The 19,048-nt window shown below is 36.8% G+C and overlaps 2 protein-coding genes across 2 annotated transcripts; both read right to left on the reverse strand.

Moving 5' to 3' along the window:
* Positions 1-4,954: 4,954 nt before the first annotated feature.
* LOC110801668 (phosphoinositide phospholipase C 6) lies at positions 4,955-9,613 on the reverse strand. Its single transcript, XM_022007057.2, has 8 exons — positions 9,047-9,613; positions 7,692-7,888; positions 7,442-7,577; positions 6,911-7,347; positions 6,705-6,822; positions 5,823-5,975; positions 5,632-5,718; positions 4,955-5,534 (listed from the first exon to the last, which is right to left on the reverse strand). Exons 1-8 carry the CDS (start codon positions 9,371-9,373, stop codon positions 5,241-5,243), a joined length of 1,749 nt encoding a protein of 582 aa, XP_021862749.1. The 5' UTR covers positions 9,374-9,613; the 3' UTR covers positions 4,955-5,240.
* A 3,724-nt stretch (positions 9,614-13,337) lies between these two features.
* On the reverse strand, positions 13,338-16,819 carry LOC110801687 (uncharacterized). The gene is made up of 2 exons (XM_056834442.1): positions 15,466-16,819; positions 13,338-15,382 (listed from the first exon to the last, which is right to left on the reverse strand). The coding sequence occupies exons 1-2, from the start codon at positions 16,817-16,819 to the stop codon at positions 13,338-13,340; spliced, it is 3,399 nt and encodes a 1,132-aa protein (XP_056690420.1).
* Between the last annotated feature and the right edge of the window lie 2,229 nt (positions 16,820-19,048).

A 19,048-nucleotide genomic window follows, 5' to 3' on the forward strand; every position in this document is an offset into this window, starting at 1 on the left:
ACATTCAACACAAACAAGCCTTCACTAAGGTAGCCTTTCCCAACAAAGTCTCCATTCTTAGAGATAACAATCTTATCCGCCTCAAAGACAAGTTTTAGGCCGGCTTTGTTGAGAAGGGCACCCGAAACAAGATTCCTCCTTAGGGAGGGAACATACAAGACATTATTCAAAAACAAAGTTTTTCCGGAAGTGAGTTTAAGGTGGACCTTTCCTTTGCCAAGAACTCCGGCGGTGCTACTATTTCCCATGTAAACATGGTCTCCATCGGTAGCATCCTCAAATTCCGTCATGATAGCCTTGTTAGCACAAAAGTGTCTTGATGCTCCCGTATCCAAGATCCATTCTACCTTGTTCTCCACCAAATTGGCTTCAACCACCACCGCGGCTATCACCTCATTCTTTTCAACAAGGTTGGCTTGGGAGGCACCATTGGAGTTGCTCTTGTGGCGGTGATCACATTGATAGGCTTTGTGTCCTATCTTTCCACACACATAGCAAGCTCCTTTGGTCTTTTGAATCTTGTGGTTGTTAGTGAAGTTTCCTTTGGTTGAATGATTTTTCTTCTTCCCTTTGAACCTGTTTTTAGCCATAGGAGCACTAGATTCAACCAAGTTAGCTTTAGAAGAATTCAAAGAAAGGGATTCAAACTTATCCTTGAGGCGATTAGCCTCTTCGGTCCTCATATGACCAATGAGTTCTTGAAGGTTCATGTCCTTCTTCTTGTGCTTCAAAGAATTGCGGTAGTCATTCCATGATGGTGGAAATTTCTCCAAGAGTACATTGGCTTGGAGAGTTTCACACATCTTCATACCTTCACCCAAGATGTCGGTGACGATGTTCTCGTAATCATGGACTTGATCCATGATGGACTTGTCATCCGTCATCTTGAAATTGATCCACTTACCAACAACATACTTTTTCTTACCGGCATCATCGGCTCCATACTTCTTTTGCAAGGTGTCCCAAATGGACTTGCTTGACCGATTGGTGATGAGGAGGTCAAACAAGATTCCATTCACATGATGGAGAATGTGAGCCCGAACAAGTTTGTTGTCTTTCTCCTTCTTGGTCAATGCTTCGGCCGCCTTCTGGACATCTTCCGCCGAAAGGGAGGGATCCGGTGCTACCGCCTTGCTTGCTTCAATTGCTTCAATCACATCCTCATAGAGCACATAATCTATTTCAAGTTGCTCAAAAAAGATCAATAATTTTTGTGACCATCTCTTGTAGTTCTTGCCATCAAGAGGCTCCAACTTAGAGAGGTCGGGAAGGGTCTTGTTCATCATAGAGTTAGCCATAACAATAGACATAATATCTCGTTTTCAAATTGTTGTAGATTAAGAGTTTTCAAGGCTAAAATGAAGAACAAGAAAGTAAGACTTACGGAACTTGTTGTGCCGTGGTAACCAAACCACTGCCTTGAAAACGAGATTCGGTGCAACCGGGGTGCACAATTGTATTCACCGATTCGTTCCCTAAGGTTTACACAACCCTCAACACACAATGGCACTCTTGGGTGTGAGATGGAGTTACCAGAACTTATGCCCAAAAGAGAGGAAGAAAGGGAGATGATAAGGGAATGATTTTTCTGTAAACAAATCAAGAAATGAAGCATGTATTTATAGGATTAGAGGAGAATACAAAACAACCCAAAGAAACCAAAGGACTCAAAAGAATCCAATGGTATTGAATCACCAATTAAATCCATGATAATGAAGGGTTTATAACCCCCATAATCAAGAGAAATAATGGACCAACTTAATCATCATAATCAGAATGATAATTGTCCATAAATCATACATAAAAGGTTATCATAAAAGAGGAATCCAAAGAGAAGATCAAAAACGGACAACACTAAGAGCCGATCTCGAAACCTGCCGGTTTCTCAAAACCGGCCGGTTTTCGGTGCACTTCAAAAAATGCATTTTAAGTCCGTTTTTCAACTCACGCTCGAAACCTGCCGGTTTTGGAAAACCTGGCAGACAGGTTTTGGGAAAACCTGCCGGTTTTCCAAAACCTGGCAGGCAGGTTTTGAGCGATTTTCCATCTTTAAATTCCAACAAGACTTAGTCATATAAAGCTCCTATTATGGCATAAACTTACGAATTTTTTGCTCCAACCATGGTACAAGCTTAAAATGCGTAAGTTTATACCATAGTACAAGGTAAAAGTGCACAAGTCTCTACTTTTCGGTGGTAGCCGGATTTTGGCCGTGGCCAGAAATATGGTGGGAGGTTGGAGGTGGTAGAAGGTAAAAGTTGAAAGTGAAAATTATATATTTATATAACACTTGATTGCAATTGTTACATCTTATTAAATCTTATTAAACCTTATTAGACCTTATTGAAAACTAATTAGACCTGATTGGAACTAAATTCAGTTAAGATAAGTTCATATGAATTATAAGATAAATTCATGAAAAATAAGGGCTATCCAAGTACAATCTATACTATATATTAAAATACGTTTATAAAAAATTTTACGTGATGATAGTGTTTTTACCCCCGTCCCTTAGTACTTTTTGATCTCAAATGAGCTCTTCGGAGCGATTTTTAGTACTAATTTGCTCCTTGTAGTGTGTTTGTAGTTTCAGGTTCGTCATTGTAGGAATTAGCATATTTTTGTGCATTTCCTACTCATTTGAATCAATACAAGAGATTATGTACTTTCGAGAGCACAAACATTAAGTTGGAAGAGTTTTGAAGCAAAACGAATAACGAAAGAAGTAGAAAAATAACTGTAGTCCACTATTTTGATCATAACGCAAGTTCTACAATTCCAAATGAAGTAATTCCAATTGGGTTGGATTTTAGACTTCAATAGCTTTCCAACAAGTGGTCACTCGCCAACCAAGTGTGTCTTGGCCTAGTGGAAAGGATTCCACCTTCCAACCAAAAGGTTGGGGGTTCAATCCCCACTAGGGGCACTTTGAGAGAGGGTTCCCCTTATCACTCCCCCCACTCTCAAAGTGTCTAGCCTGCTAACCCGGACGGGTTGACCCGTGTGGGGTTCCGACCCGGTAGGGCTATTCATCTTACCTTGCAAAAAAAAAAAAAAAAAAAAAAAGTGGTCACTCGCCTAATTCCGACGAATAACGAAGGATATATGGCGTTTTGAAGATAGAGGATCGTGCAGTTTGTACGCGCCCGATCGGTCGGATGGGCGCCCGATCCGGATTCTGGGCGCTGTTCTGGGCATTTCGCAACCGCCCGATCGGGCGGAATTTCGTCCAATCGGGCTGCTTGTCGAGCAGAATGCCCGATCGGGCGGCCGTCTGCCAGATCGGGCGACGCCAACGCCTACTGCTTTTTCGCGAGTTTTTATTCCGATTTTGGCCTATATTTTTGGCAAACTATAAATACTAACCCCTTTTATTTTTAGTGACATCTTATATTCTAGTTTTCAACACTTAGTTTTATTCTCTCAACTTAGTTCAAACACTTAATTTTAATTTCAATAAAAAATTCAAGCTTTCATTTTCCATTGTTCAATTCCTTAGGTATTATTTCTTACCTGCTTCATTATTTTATTTTAATCATGTTTTCATTAATGTTAATTGTTTTGTTTATTGTCAATATGAGTGAGTAGTCAATTTTCTAGGGTTTGGAGATCCATGAATTAATATGAAGGGATATTGAACGTTGTTGATTGTTGGTTTTATGGTTAATTCCTATTGATTGGTTTTATTTGCTATACAATTAGATTTGTGCAGGTTTATTTGCATTAGTCAAGCAATATCAAGTTACGATTCGAGATATGTAATTTGATGTTTAGGCTTGTGTCAATAGGTAGAATTGGGATTAATACGTAGCGAGAGCCCGTTAATTCTGAGTCTATGATTAGTATCGATTCGAGAGAGCATGCTAGTCTAATTAACTGTTTTATTAATTGTTGTCGATTGCCTGTCATCCTGGATTGTTGTTCATTGGTGAACCTATGCCCTAGACCTTTTAATATCTGAATTCACTTGTTTAATTATTGTCGTAGTTTTAGTATCCAAATCAACCAAACTCTTGTTCGCAATAGTCTAGATTTTATTATTAGTAATAGAAAGAACGTTGTTTCCCTGTGGATTCGATCCTGACTTCCCTTGCTACCTAGCTAGTGATTTTAGGTTTATCTTTGATTAGGCGATACGACTTAAGTCTGTCACGTGACACGTGAAGCGAGTGGTGATTACAATTACTTATTATTACAGAGAGGCTAATTGAGCGGCTGATTGATTGACCAACTACGGAGTTAAGTCCGACCAAAAGATGGTTCTACTTGACGCTATCCTGATGGACTTTCATGCCGTTTTATTGGAGGATCTAGGGGGATTGACACGATCTCGTTTAATCCCGGGGGTGTGAGTAGTTCGAGAGAGAGCTAGGCTTGGTGTTCTAGCGTCGGTTTCTTCAAGTTTTAGTGTGTTTGCTTTATTTCCTTTCCTTTCGTGTATCTTGATGTAATTTAGTTTTGGACTTTTGTTTATGGGCCTGGCCCATCTGTTTCACCAAAAACAGAAGAAACTATTGCTAGTTTTCTAAAGACACCACACCACACTACATAACATAAAATATCTCGTCAATTTCCTAAATACTCCGTACATATTAAAAAGGATAACAAATGAGCCCTTAATTTTAGGATTAGCGTCCTTATGTACTTGTATAGGTAATTAGCATCCCAAAAATCCTTGACCAGAATCAGTTAGTATGGCCAATAGTGCAGCCAATAGTGTCCTTATGTACTTGTTAGTATGGCCAATAGTGCAGCCATACTAACAGCTTTCTTGAGAATGTCAAGATTATCAAGTTGAGAATGAAAAGCATCATGGTAATTGCTTTCATAAAACTAATGAAAGCTAAGAAGAGGAAGATGAGGCATAATAATACGGCATCATATATAGTTAAGATAAACTACAGAATTGAAAGAGAAAGTAAAGCAGAACCAAGAACCACGACACGATGCACAGTTTTTAGTGAACAACTTTCGAAACCTCTGATTATCTGATACAGTGAAACACTAGTGTACAAATTGTTACATTTTATGGTACATTGCTTCAATACAGAACGTATCATGCATTCAAGGATAAATAATTCCAAATCACCATCTATTTATCCTACTAACAAGAAAAACATCCCTAAAGTTGGACATTCCCGTTAGTTGCATGATCCGCTATTTAATTATATTCCTTCCAATGCTGTCATGCAGTGCAAGCCATATACACTCGAATACTGCAGAGTATAATTGAATGAAAATTAAGCAAATTGAAACCTGATGAGAAGCCGAACATTAGGGAGTTTCTCGCCCTTTCTATCAAAAAGTCGGATTGATCTAATCCCAGTTTTGAGCTCTGATATCGGCAAACATGCTTGTCCTCCAAAATCATCCTTCTCTGACATGTCATGTTCTCTTACTTCTATTTGAAGTAGAGCCAACTCTGGAACTCTTAATGGGAAAGTGAACTCTTGATCCCACACAGGTACCCAATCATCTTCAATCACTTTTGTTTTCTGCTTTGCAAAATCTGTTGGAACTCCCAGTATGCGGAACTGCTCACACAAACCAATCAATGGTATTATGTCAATCAGAAGAACAATAATGGACTTAGCCACAGAATTTGGTTGGAGTGTTGGAGGACTGACTAACCTTGACATAGAAGTCTGGTGGAGAAAAAGTATCGAAGTGAGTTTTGCTGAAATCCAAGCGCCATCCATCCCCCAAGAATACTCTAACCTGCAAATGCCATGTTAAAATGATGAAATGATCCATATATGTTAAAATGATCCATTAACAGTGAACACCATATATGTTAAAATGATCATTAATAATCAGCTTACCTTCAAGATCTTCTTCACTTCTGATGGAGCCTTTGGATCAAATACCTCACCATTTGGCCCTTTTGTCATCAGAAATTCAGGCTTTTTCACGTAACCACAACCACCGTTAGATCGAAACATCCCTTGCATTAACCAAAGAGATTTACCATATCCCTGCATTTTTACCAATATATTATTAATTACAGAAAATAATCATCATGCCAATTCCAGAAACTGGAGATAGGAAAAACACTAACAAAGTTGAACATCAATCACAAGTTGGACATTGAATCAGATTTACCAAACTGCTATGATAACACACAGAAACATTCTTTTAGTTCCATAATCTGTGTTCTAAATTCACTGTCATGCCTTCAGATTTCATGTCATGATTTACATAGTTGATCTGTTTGAGATTTTATCAACACGCATTGCGGTATGCTAGGTAAATGAGGCTTCTTTCAGCCAAGGACACACTCATCATTATCATTATCATTACCCCATTGCCTCAAAGAGGCTCCCGCAAGAAGCGGGGTAAGGGGGGGGTCGGACGTACGCAACCTTACCCCTGCAATTGTAGAGAGGTTGTTTCCAATTGACCCAAAAGCGATAACAGGACGAGAACGGGACGACCATCTTCTACTTCATGGAAAGGAAGCGAAGAGGTTTAAGAGCCATTTTGATTTAGTCCATTACATCCCACAACCAAAAGAACAAATGAATCTTAGCCAAGGACACACTGTTCTTGCAAAATTCATTATACACACACATAAAAAGAGGAAGAAAAAACAGAATTTTGTTCTTAATCGGGAGAATTAGTCGAGCTGGTGTAATAGTTTAATAACCAATGTAGATAAAAAGATCTATATAATAAACGAAAATCCATAGACCATGACCACTAACCTGCATGTTAAATGCAACCATCTGAGCACCATGCATCCACCCAACTAAGGGTTCATAGTTTGAAGACCTAATGCGTGTTCCCTTGGGATAAATTCTAAGAAAGTTTCTCTGCGTGAACCTGCATTTTTAAACCCACAACAAAATCAGTGAGTCTCAAAGAAAAAGGCAGGCAGCTACTGTGAGAAAGACAATACTAAATACCTCACCTGACAACATCAGGTGCGTAATTTGTGGTTGCCCTTTCAAGAGCCTGTTCACTCAAACTGAGACGTTTAACTTTATCTAAACCAGTTCTAAGCGAATCTCTCAACCCTTTCTTTGGTTTACCCGCATGAAGAGCAATCAGACGCTTATACTGTGGTGCAACCAACTGCCCAGATTTATTCCAATCAGACGCGGTATCACTGTCTTCATCATCTTGATCACTTTCACTATCACCTGCGGTACTATTTTGCTGTGTGTCATCTCCTGATGAACTTGGTGAGGTGTTCCCCTTATCTTTTCTTTGTTTGGCCTCGAGGTATTCTTTTGGTGGTTTTGTTGAAAGAATAATTCTGAACTTGAGCTCTTCTGGTGAAGGAAAATGTTCCAAGTGCTGACAGTCCGGACAGTATAGCAACTCCCCAAATATTTCAGTCACCATCTAGGGGTTGGAAACTAATATGTCATCAAGATAAAAAGGCGCAGGAGATATAATTTCATGGAGGTGAAAAAAAAAGAATTTTATGGAAAACTACCTTTGCAACTTTAGCTTGAAGGTCCGGAGTAAGGTGGTCTTCTAATGTTATTATCAATGGATAAGAAGATACTGCAAAAGCATGTTCTTTTATAGACTTCAAACATTTGATGAGCGGCACTGGAGTTGTAAAGGTCCTACAATTACAAATGAAGTGAAAATGCATAAGTTAACAAGGTCTAAACTCTAAAGAGGTATAACTTATAAGTAAGGTGTACGCATTCAGAGATAAAACAGGAGCAAGTTTACACCTTCCGTGAAGAACATTAATATCGTCTTTTGCTGAATTAGGCCAGATATCAAGTTCAATCACCCTGACTCCTCTCTGCAGTGCCTTGATTATTGGTACATCACTGCAGTCGCTGCTGAGTTGATTCCCCGTTAAGTAAGAATTATGACCTGTATATATGAAATAATTTTGCATTGGAGCAGTCATATCATGGTGCACCTGTCAAAAGAAAAAGAGTCAAGTTACACATAGTAGTAATCAGCAGTTGAGCACACAAGAACTCCAGTTCACTAATCACTAGTACAGGCTAAAACATTGACTAGAGAAATCCTATTAAGACAGTCCCTCGTATTTTCTACATTTTTCCAATGATATAGAACAAATAATCCTCATATGTTCTGATTACTAATCACTACAAGTCATTTACTTGATATTGATGTACAACAAGTCGAGATAATAAATGAAAGAACAAGGGAAAAATAAACATTTACTTGACAGCAACTCAGATATTTGAGGACAGTAAAATAGAAAAGGAATCATAGCATAAAAAATTTGTCAGAACAAGGGAAAAACTGTTTTGATTACAGCCAAAGTAACACCTACACTTCCTCAACACAGGCAACCCACTTTCACTTTTGAGGTTTCTAAGTTAAACTCGATAAGTTAAACTCGAAAACCTCAAAGAAGCAACAAAGGGGTCTATAACAACCCAAGCCAAGAACAGATTCCGAGCAGCCGGCTCTCGCCTCATGAAATTGAAACTAGTATTGACAGCATCACCCATTTGGAAATTCGACCATTATCCCTACAAACCTACTAATCATAGTAATTTTCCCTAAAGTCAACACCAACATTGCAAACAAACTTCACCAATATACACCAAAATGACTTCCAATTTTTAACCATAAATAACCAAACACTCATTTCCTCTACCAAAAAACTCCAATCACAAAAGTTCTCCCTTCAGTCAATACCTTACCATTTTTACACACAAATATCATCTTAAAGATCTTTTAAATTAAATATTCCACATTAATCTCCACCAAATTCCAAAATTCCAATCACAATTAACAAGTAAACAACAAGTCACTTAACATATCCTCTAAAACAAATGCAACAAGCATATCTTGTCTCTCTTTTCAAAAGCCAAAACTAACATTGTTTACATCAAAATGCCTTCCAATCACAAACACCTACTTATCCTAGACTTTGGATCAAATCCCGTCTACATCACTGCCCTGTTGGGCTCGCTGTAGGCCGAAATTAATGAGCACCCACTTATATTCTTTAGAAATATAACCCAATCATAACACACTAAAAAAAATGCAGCAAAAAAAACCAACAAAAAAACAAATAATTAGCAACAAAGAAACCAACCTGGGAGTTAAGAGGAATATTAAGATCATCAGAAAACAAAAAGAAGAAGAAATCATCAAGAGTCAATCCCTGCCTGGTGAACTTGCTAAGATGCCGTCGCCGCCGTAGAATGTCGTCAAGAAGACGGCTAGACTCTGCCTCCGTCGTATTCTCCCCCTGAAACTCCACCAGGAAACGGTGGAACTGGGCCGCATTCATGTGGGTACCCTTCTGAGAGTAAATTGTGAAAGCCTCAACAAGATCAAAGGGTGGTTGAATATCGTTGATCTTAAACTTTCTGTTAAAACACATGAACATCTTGTAATTATGATGGGTACTACTCCCCATTTTGAGATTTTCTCCCAAATTAATAGTTAATTACTACTATAATTACAATATTTTGGGGAAATAGAATGAATTAATGGGAATAAATTGTTCGAGATTTAATCGCAAAATAATGGGAAAATGTGTTTATTTGGTTGGGGTTTTAATCGAAAAATGGAGATTTTGGAAGATAGAGTAGAAATCCAGAGAATGTGCAAAAAACAAAGGAGAAATAAGATGTCAATTTTGAGTATTTATTTGATTATTATGATATGATTTGATTTTGATTGGTGCAAATAATAAGATGGAAATATTAAAATACAGTGACTTTTGTTCTTATCCAATAAACTACGTATAAACTATTTTGTTGACCGTTAAAAAGAGCAGTTAGTTTTAACACGGTTTCGTTACGTTTTCCCGCTGCTTGGGTTGATCAACTTTTGTTTGTTTGGGACTATTCAGGTTTTTGTCTTTCGACTTTTTCATTTGATCAAGCAACCGTCTGAAAAGCCGGTTTAAACGAAAATAAAAGTGATGCTTGGAGATGTTAACAACGTCTATAATCAATCCTAACACTTATAAAGCTTCATACTTTGATTACTATTCACCTAATAGTGCATCTATGTGCATGCCCCTTATTTCTTTCTTTGTTTTATTTTGTCTTATTCTTAACAATAGAGCATTTACAGTTTCACCCTTCCATTGCTATACAAAATGTTTTGTTTTTTTGAGTATAATTTCCTATATATTGTACCTTCGAACTATCAATTAAAACGCATATAGTTTCTATTTCCTATTACATGTAAATCCAACATCTAACTTTAACATACCATTTCTAGCATTTACCATAAATTGTAAGTTCCTAGCTTTTAAGTAGCATTTTTACAAAAATAATTTTGTATACCTTGGGGGATCTTGCGCTCTAGCGCACGATCCAACAACTAGTTTAACTAAACATGTTGTAAAACTGTGATTATGATTCCAGATTTCTATCTGATCCAATCCGATCCTACAAAAATATGTGGAATGATAAGGAAATTATGCTCTTTTGTGTCCTAAAACGAACTAGACGAGAATTTCAAGTTTGAACCTACCTAAACCATGAAAAATGAAAATCTTGATTTGCTGGCCTTACCGAACATGTTGGGGACTAGACATTTTTTTTTGTTCAACTACGAGGAGTTCAATTCACACATTCGGGGAGTGGACTAATCTCCCGCGGGAGTTTGCATGAGTACCTCGATGGGCAGCGTTCCTCCCAGTTGAGATTTTTTCCATACTCAATGCTCGAATCTAAGACCTTGTTTAAAGAGCAAGAGACCATTAACCACTCATGTCAACCTCAATTAATTGGTATATTGGGGACTAGACTTGTGCACACCCCTAACTACTTATCTAGGCCCTGTCATAAAGAGCTTATATGATTATTAATTAAGAAATTAAAAATATAAATATTTTGATCATTAGATAACATTGAACGGATTATGGTGGTGCATGTGCTGGCATAATGGGGATGTGTATCTATAATCGCAGCTGTTGGGCAATTCTCTAGTGTGCAAGGTAATTAATTAGAGAGGGAGATGGCATGATGGGGATAAGTATGTCTTTGTAGAGATAGTTACATCTATCCACTTTTAATAGACAAATTAAAAGATAGTTAGTGAAGTTAGTTGAATTGAATGTAATACTTTCCTATCAAAACTCATACAGTTGGGGAATTTAGCCATTAATAATACTAGTGTGTATTTTTATTCTAATAGTTGTTTGTAATTAAGGTTTTGTTTTATTCACTTTATTTACACATATTTCAGGAAAAATAAATTTAGATAAGTTCAGAAAAAATAATGGTTGACTACTTAACCAAGTACAATTCATAACTAAAATAAATTTTGATGTACTAATAAGTTTTGAAAATCAGGTGAATAGAAAGTATCATAAATTAATTACCGCCTATTTATTGTAAATAAAAAGCAATACAAGATACATCAAGGCACTTTTTTCCGATTAGTATCTTCTCGCACTCGTCGTAGAGATGTAGACATGTAGTAAGAAGTTAAGGACGATGTGTGCTTGTCCACTAAATATAAAAAAATTATCAACTTATTTTTTATCAATTTATTTGCTATTTTATTTGTCTTTGTCATGTTACATTCAACTCATTGATTAATCAACAAAATAGATGAAGAATCTTTAAGACTTTAGTCGCCCATATTGCAAAATGGAGGGCAACTCCTCTCACAAACATCGGCATACATGTAGTCATGCCACTCTAAACCCTCTAAAATAATTGTTTAATAACTTAACCAATAAGTACTTCATCAATTATAAAACAAAAATAGCTCACCATATATAGAAAGAATAAGCCGATAGTCTATTATAAGACTGGTTGATACTAATTTAACTGCCATACGACCATACCATACTTATTAGTTACGTAGTATTATTATGTCAACTAGATATATAGGAGATGAGTGACGTGACATATATTCTGACAGTTAACTAAATATTGTACTATACTGTTTTTAACAAGAATTTATAACGAATAAGTTAAGAGTTGCGTGACTTTAATAACCAACTTGATTAAAGTAGAAGATCAATGTATTAATTTCTTTTTGCAAGTCAAATGACATGGCGATGAAATTTAGAAACGTATGGGAAAAAAATCACACATAAATAATTTCTGCGTTTTTTGTTTAAATTTACTTAAGAGTTTAAATGTTTATGCAATAATGATCGCCTTGCAGAAAAAATACCGAGTAGAATCCGGTAAGAACCGTGGAAGATCATTTATCAAATTTACAAACGTGAATATTTTAGATTTTGCTTCCTTGACAGACAAGTCACAAGTGTCATCATCCAAGTGTTAACTTAAGAGGGATATGCAAGTCGACAACAACTATAGACACTTGCAATGTGCACTATCAAATACTCTCTTTTCAACTTTAGACATTAACTACCCTTCAAAAACCCCTTGAATCAAAATTGATCGCATCATCGTTGGTTGACCCAAACTACAACTTACTTGAACTTTTTTCGAAAATGATAAAGTTCGCAACATGCGACCTTTAAGCCGTGTCACAATGATGACATGACATGCTTATGTGTCATTATTTTAATTGGAAAATAAAATATTTAATTTATATATCCTACTTTAAATGTTTCAAAAAAAACTAGGAAATCTTAATATTCTAATTTATTTCCTTATTTATATCGACTACCTTATTTACATATTTTCATAGTAAAAATATTGCATTGATAGTAAAAATATTATTATGACTCATAGCCTACGTGTCGCCTATATGTACCAATTAAACTGCGACACGTAAGATTGCGACAACTAAATGTTGTCGCAACTTGCGACCTTTATCATCACCCAACTTTTTTAACTATTCTGAAATAATTTTATCTGAATTATCTCAAAATTGGTTTAGATAGTGTCATAGTGTAGAAACAAACATATACTTCCTCCATTCTTATTTAAATGACATAATTGGATTTTAGACATTATTGACCCAAATTTATTTGACTTCCTTTTGTGATTATACGAAGTACTTAGGAAGACACATAATTTTTTTTGGGTCTTGTTAGATTCGTCTCAATAAATATTTTTAATTATCAATTTTTGATAATTTTTTCTTATTCATAATTGAATATATTAATGTTTGAAATAAAGAACTTTTTTTTATGAGAAATGGATAAATTATATATCTAGGATTATTATATCAAAAAAATTTAAAACAAACAGGGTCTAAATTGAAATGATAATCAAACCTTGTTAAAAGGATCGTAAAAATATGCCCCATTTTGCATTGAGAAAGCTCTTTTACTCCCTTTATTTCATTTTGGTATTTTTGTATGATATGGTATTTTTGACATTCTAACTTAATACTAAGTGTATTTTTTATTCTAACTTTTTTTTTTTTTTTTTTTTTTGACATAGGATAAAGTTACAAAGTAACAAAGTAAAAACACAAAAAAGAAAAACAAATTAACTATTAAAACCATCACCACTTGCCGAAGAAAATTTCAATCCATATGTAGAAGCCCTCTTTGCCAATTCATGAGCTGGCTGAACCTGGTCACGATGCACTTTGTAGATAATGCAATTCTTAAAACTCTTGCCGATGTCGAGAATCGCCTCTATTGTCCAATGAATCTGAATATTAGGTTTAACTCTTCTCTGCAAGTGGGAAACCAAAATAGCAGAATCAGTATACACCACAATGTCCTCATACGATGAATCCACAGCCCATTGCAAAGCTCGGAGACAAGCCATAACTTCAACATGAAGCGCTGATTGGCCTAAACCATAGTCACAACCTCCAATAATCTCCGTGCCATTTGTATGTTGTTGCTGAAGAACCCACCCCATTCCCGCTCTTCGGTTTCTTTTATTCCAAGCTCCATCTATTTGAATGATTGTTGTAGATATTGGCAAACTTTCCACACCTATATTTGCAAAGTAAAATCCTGGAGGGTAATCAGGTGTATGATCTGTCGAATGAAGAGATCTCAAATTTCCTTCGTCCTTACCCCTGAACACCTTGTGTTGCTCTAAAGCTAGCTGAAGCTGAATCTGAAACGTACTTAAATCTCCAGTATGAGAATTAAACACTCTTTCATTTCGTGTAATCCAAATGGCCCACAAGGTTGCGATAAAAGTAACTATTCTGTCAGTGTTTGTTCCATCCACGCTTTTAAAAAGCTGGATATAATTGAGAATCCAATCTTGCATAGAAAGATTCTCATTAAGATTTGAGAGTATGGCTAGCATACTACTTCTCCACACATCTTGAGCCAATTTACAAAGGCGGAATATATGTTGAGAGTCTTCATCGTGGTCCCCACAAAAGTCACAAGTGATATCCAAATTAACTCCGCGTCTAAACAAGCTTGTTTTGACCGGAATCCCTTCGACAATCAGCTTCCAAATAAACAATTTCCACTTTGGGAGAATTTTTAGCGCCCAAAGTAATTTAAAGAAAGGAATGAACCTTTTAGTATCCAGGTTATTTAGCTGATGTCTTTGGTCATCAATTTCCCGAAGAAAGGCATACCCAGTTTTAAGCGTGAAATTCCCTGTATTATGCTTAGTCCAATATAAGAAATCCAGTGAAGTAGAACACGACAATTCAACCGAGAGAATATAAGATGCATCCTTATATTCAAAAGACTTTCTAACAAGTGTAGCATTCCATTGAAGTGTTTGGCTTTGTATAAAATGACTGACCTTCCATAACTTAGCATCCATTAGTCGAATGTGGGAAGCAAAAATGGGCACCCTACCATGAACCCATTTATCCTTTGAAGCAACGACATTACTCCCATTCCCAATATTCCAAGCACACCCAGTTTGTAAAACATTTTCAGCTCGTCGAAGACCTCGCATTCCCCATGAAATAGGACCGTGACAAATGTTAGGGGAACCAACAGATAATGCAAACTTTGATTTGGCAGCATAAACTCTTGATATTAAAAGTTGAGGATTCTTATGCATTCTCCAGACTTGTTTCATTAAAAAAGCTGTATTAAGCGTAGACAAACAGCGAATTCCCAGACCTCCCATTCCACGAGGTAAATGTAAAATATCTCTACGAACCCAATGCATTCCCTTTTGACCTTGCTTAGCCCAGAAGAAAGTTGCAATCATTGAATTAATCTTATTTGCAATTGCTCCAGGTAGTTCCAAACTCATCATTACATGGGAAACCGTTGCAACAAGGACAGAATTTATCAGAATCAGTTTTTGTACTTGGGATAACAAAACCCCATTCCAAGAAGTAATTAACTCAGCAACCTTGTCAACCAAGAAAGTAAAATGTGAACGCTTTGTACCAATAAAATCAATAGGAACCCCCAAATGACACCCAAACTTTGCAACCTGAGGCATGCTTAAGATAGACTTGAAGAGTTGTTGTTGTGGAAGAGAGGTGTTCAGACTGAACTTGATAAAAGACTTTGCAAGGTTCAATTGTTGACCAGAAATTCGACAATAACGATCCAGAATACCCCCAATGCTTGTACAAGAATTTTCTGTTGAACGGAAAAAAAAACCATCGCATCATCAGCGAAGAACAGATGTGTAATTTTTGGGGCCATCCTTGTCAGCTTAATACCTTGAAATAGCTTAATATCCTGTCCTAACGTTAGCATGCGTCCTAGGATGTCCATGCAGAAAAGGAATAAATAAGGTGACAACGGATCTCCTTGTCTTAGCCCACACTTAGGTCTAAAAGGCGTAGAAGTTTTCCCATTAATCAAAACCTTGTAGGACACGGTTGAAATACACTGATAAATCAAATGAATCCACTTTGAAGGGAAACCATAAGCTTGAAGGACCCGCAACAGGAAACCCCAGTGTATACGGTCATAAGCTTTACTCATATCAATCTTAACTGCTGCCAAAGTTGGGCCACTAAACTTCCTTCCATTAATCAAATGCAGAATATCATGACTCAGTAAAATATTATCACTCATATACCTCCCAGGTATAAATGCATGTTGTTTTTCATCAATTAGAGCATTAAGGTTAACCTTCAGCCTATTAACCAGACATTTTGAAATGCATTTGTAAACAGTATTACACAAACTTATAGGACGAAGATGATGTACCTCTTCCGGAGAAGCAAGTTTAGGTATCATTGCTAGCAAAGAGTGATTCCACTCTTTAAGCAAATAACCACTGGAAAAGAAACTCTGAATTCCATCAATAATCGAATCACCCACTATGTCCCAGTGCTTCTTGAAAAAGTCAACTGTTATTCCGTCTGGACCAGGAGATTTAGAATCTTTCATTTGAAACATCGAAAATTTAATTTCCGCAGCAGAAAAAGGAAGTGAAAGTCTAGAAATGTCTTGAGTAGAAAGCTGAGGAAGATCCATTTCACGTAAGACATTATCCACTTCGTTATAGTCAATATCAGGATCATTCGTCTTGAAAACAATTTTTAAATTGTCCACCACAATTTGTTGAATTTTATCCTGACCTTCCTGAAAAATACCTTGCGAATCTTTCAAAGCAATTATTTCATTTCTCTTCTGTCTTTTCTTGACCTTAGAAAAGAGTACTTTCGAAGGGCAATCACCCTTAGACACCCACAATTCCTTCATTCTTTGAGACCAGTACTGAAAATGTAACTGCGCTTGCTCCTTTGACTGGTGAATAACAGAATTGTAATGAATACCACTTTGCAAATTATGAACCCCTACTCCTGCAATTTCAAGATCCTTTGAAAATTGGCGCCAATTAATGCCCCAAAGTTTTTTATTCTTCAAACTCCATTTTCTTAAAACCTTACGAACTGAGTCCATTTTTCGAGACAAAGTATACATAGGTGAACCAAAAATGACCAAGTTCCACACTTCCTCAATCGATTGAACAACCTCAGGGAAGGAAAGGCACCAATTCTCTAACTGGTAAGGTCGGTTCTTATTGAAAGTTGGTTCTTGTTTGTAAAACAATGGCTGCATGGTCTGACACTAAAATTGGTTGATTAATAAGTCGAGTGCCTGGGTAATTTGTGAACCAATCATCTGTCATGTAAGAACGGTCTAACCTTTCCATAATTAACTTATTAGACTCTCTTTTATTAGTCCAAGTAAAGGGTGGTCCATAAAAATTAACCTCGTGTAGATTGGATGCAACTCGCCAATGAACAAATTCATCCCACCCTCTAATAATTGATGACCCTCCTAATTTGTCCGAATACAACTCTACTTGATTAAAATCTCCAATTAATAAACAAGTAGGAGAAGAAATCAAAAGGTTAAGAATTTGAATCCAAACATTATCCCTATCCTCAACATTAGGCGCGCCATAAATAAACATTACTTTCCATATTTTTCCATTAGGTTCCACTACTTTACAAAGTACAATATTAGGAGAAACATACAAGTAACTAACATCAAAAGCTGTCCAACCATAAACAACTAAACCGCCACTCGAACCTACGGCATCTATACCAAAAACAAAATTAGGGTTACAACCCCCTAAGAAATTAGTCATGTTAGCAAGAGTGGTTTTTGTTTCTGAAATAAACATAAACATAGGCAAAAAGTTTTTAAATAACCAAGTAGCATAAGGGCGAACTAAGGAACTTGGACTATTAGTTCCTCTACAATTCCAGGAGATGAACTTCATTTACCACTTGGGAGCTGTGATGGGCCAGCTGCCGAACCTTTTGTATCTTTCACAAAATCATGAGTGACAGACAAACTTGAGTGAGATTTCTGCTTCTTTGAAACTGAGAACACACAGCTGGGTTGAAGACGCTTCTTACCAACATCAAACTGATTCTTAGAACTATTTGCAAACTGATGCAGAAACACGGAAGGAGTTTGATGCATAACATCTGAAACATGAGTGGACAACAGTCTAACATCCTCAAAGCTTCTATGCCTTTTATGAGTCCAAGAGCAACCCGAATATCCTAGCTTAGGCATAACCTCATATGATCTCGAACGCACAAAAGTATTAGGTTGTTTGCGTTTCTTGCACACATGATGAGTTGCTGTTTGTGATGTAAATACCATAACTGGAAAAGTTTTTAGCTCGGCTTGTAAATCATTTTCACCCCGTGGAGATTGAAACTTGTGAACTGAAGGTGTTGATGGATCATTAGATAATCCATTAAGTGAATCTCCAATATTTGAAATTCCTGGAAGTAACAACCTCGAAGGAGGTTTGACTGCAGAAGAACGTTTCAGAAAAGAATCTGAAAAACCTCGAGAAGGTATATAAGTCTTAGCACGATCTGAAATTCCGAATTGCCCACCTGAATAAGCTTCAACATCTCTTAACTCATCATTTATTTTTCCTTCAACAAAAGCACCTGAATTAAGAGGCGCTGCTGCAACAGAATCCACCTGAACAGGCTGGACCGAATTAGAAAATTGTGGTACTGAATGAGATGGTTCCCCTTCTTCAACATTGGACCTAAATTCAGACTGTTTTCCCTTGAACTTGCCACCTAAGTCAGCCTCAGAAATATTGCTTTCACTACTATCACTATGAATTGAAGGAGCTCGCATATGAAAGCTTGGATTAAAGTGTTGATTGTGAGAAGAGTAATATGGCTGGACTGGGTCTCCATGAAAAGTAGAGTGAACTGATGTGTGCCTGGTCACATTAAAACGCACTGGATGATGATAATTCTCAGGCGTTAGAGGGTCTGATTCTTCAGAAATAGGAACACCATTCCCTAAATCAATTTCATGTTCATCTTCAGTTGAATTGTCTTGAGCACTAGCATAACTTCCCGAGCCAGAACTGCCATTGGAATCATCTGTCGAATTATCAGACACAACCTGAATAAAATCATTCTCAAGAGGACCGTTCTGAGCTTCCCCCAAATTCATGTAATTTAACCCATCATTAACATCATTTTGACCATGATCATGAGGGTAATTTACATCTCCATTCTGATACACTACATTCTGCAAATTACCCCCACCTCCATCATTATTATCATCCGAAGAGCTATCACCCGAAGAGCTACCACTACCTTGATTGTCATCACCAACCTCGGGCTCTCCTTCATCATCCTCATCTTCATTCCCTAACTCCGCATCTAACCCAAGTAATAACAAATTAACTCTGACATTCCTATTCCTATATCTGTCTGAAAGACCTTCTATCATGTTCGAGTATAAGGGAGTTTCCATAGGGCCATGAATAACAGATAAACCAGCAGATTCAAA

Source organism: Spinacia oleracea, chromosome 1, assembly GCF_020520425.1.
Source record: "Spinacia oleracea cultivar Varoflay chromosome 1, BTI_SOV_V1, whole genome shotgun sequence".
NCBI classification, from domain to species: domain Eukaryota; kingdom Viridiplantae; phylum Streptophyta; class Magnoliopsida; order Caryophyllales; family Amaranthaceae; genus Spinacia; species Spinacia oleracea.

Excerpts from the sequence above, each read along its gene's own strand:
- LOC110801687 (XM_056834442.1), bottom strand. The coding sequence starts at position 16,819 with ATGCAGCCATTGTTTTACAAACAAGAACCAACTTTCAATAAGAACCGA. Across the intron at positions 15,383-15,465 it reads GGATATTAAGCTATTTCAAG|AAAATTCTTGTACAAGCATT; the intron begins GTATTAAGCTGA and ends TCCGTTCAACAG.
- LOC110801668 (XM_022007057.2), bottom strand. The coding sequence starts at position 9,373 with ATGGGGAGTAGTACCCATCATAATTACAAGATGTTCATGTGTTTTAAC. Across the intron at positions 6,823-6,910 it reads TACGCACCTGATGTTGTCAG|GTTCACGCAGAGAAACTTTC; the intron begins GTGAGGTATTTA and ends TTAAAAATGCAG. Across the intron at positions 5,719-5,822 it reads AAGTGAAGAAGATCTTGAAG|GTTAGAGTATTCTTGGGGGA; the intron begins GTAAGCTGATTA and ends TGGCATTTGCAG.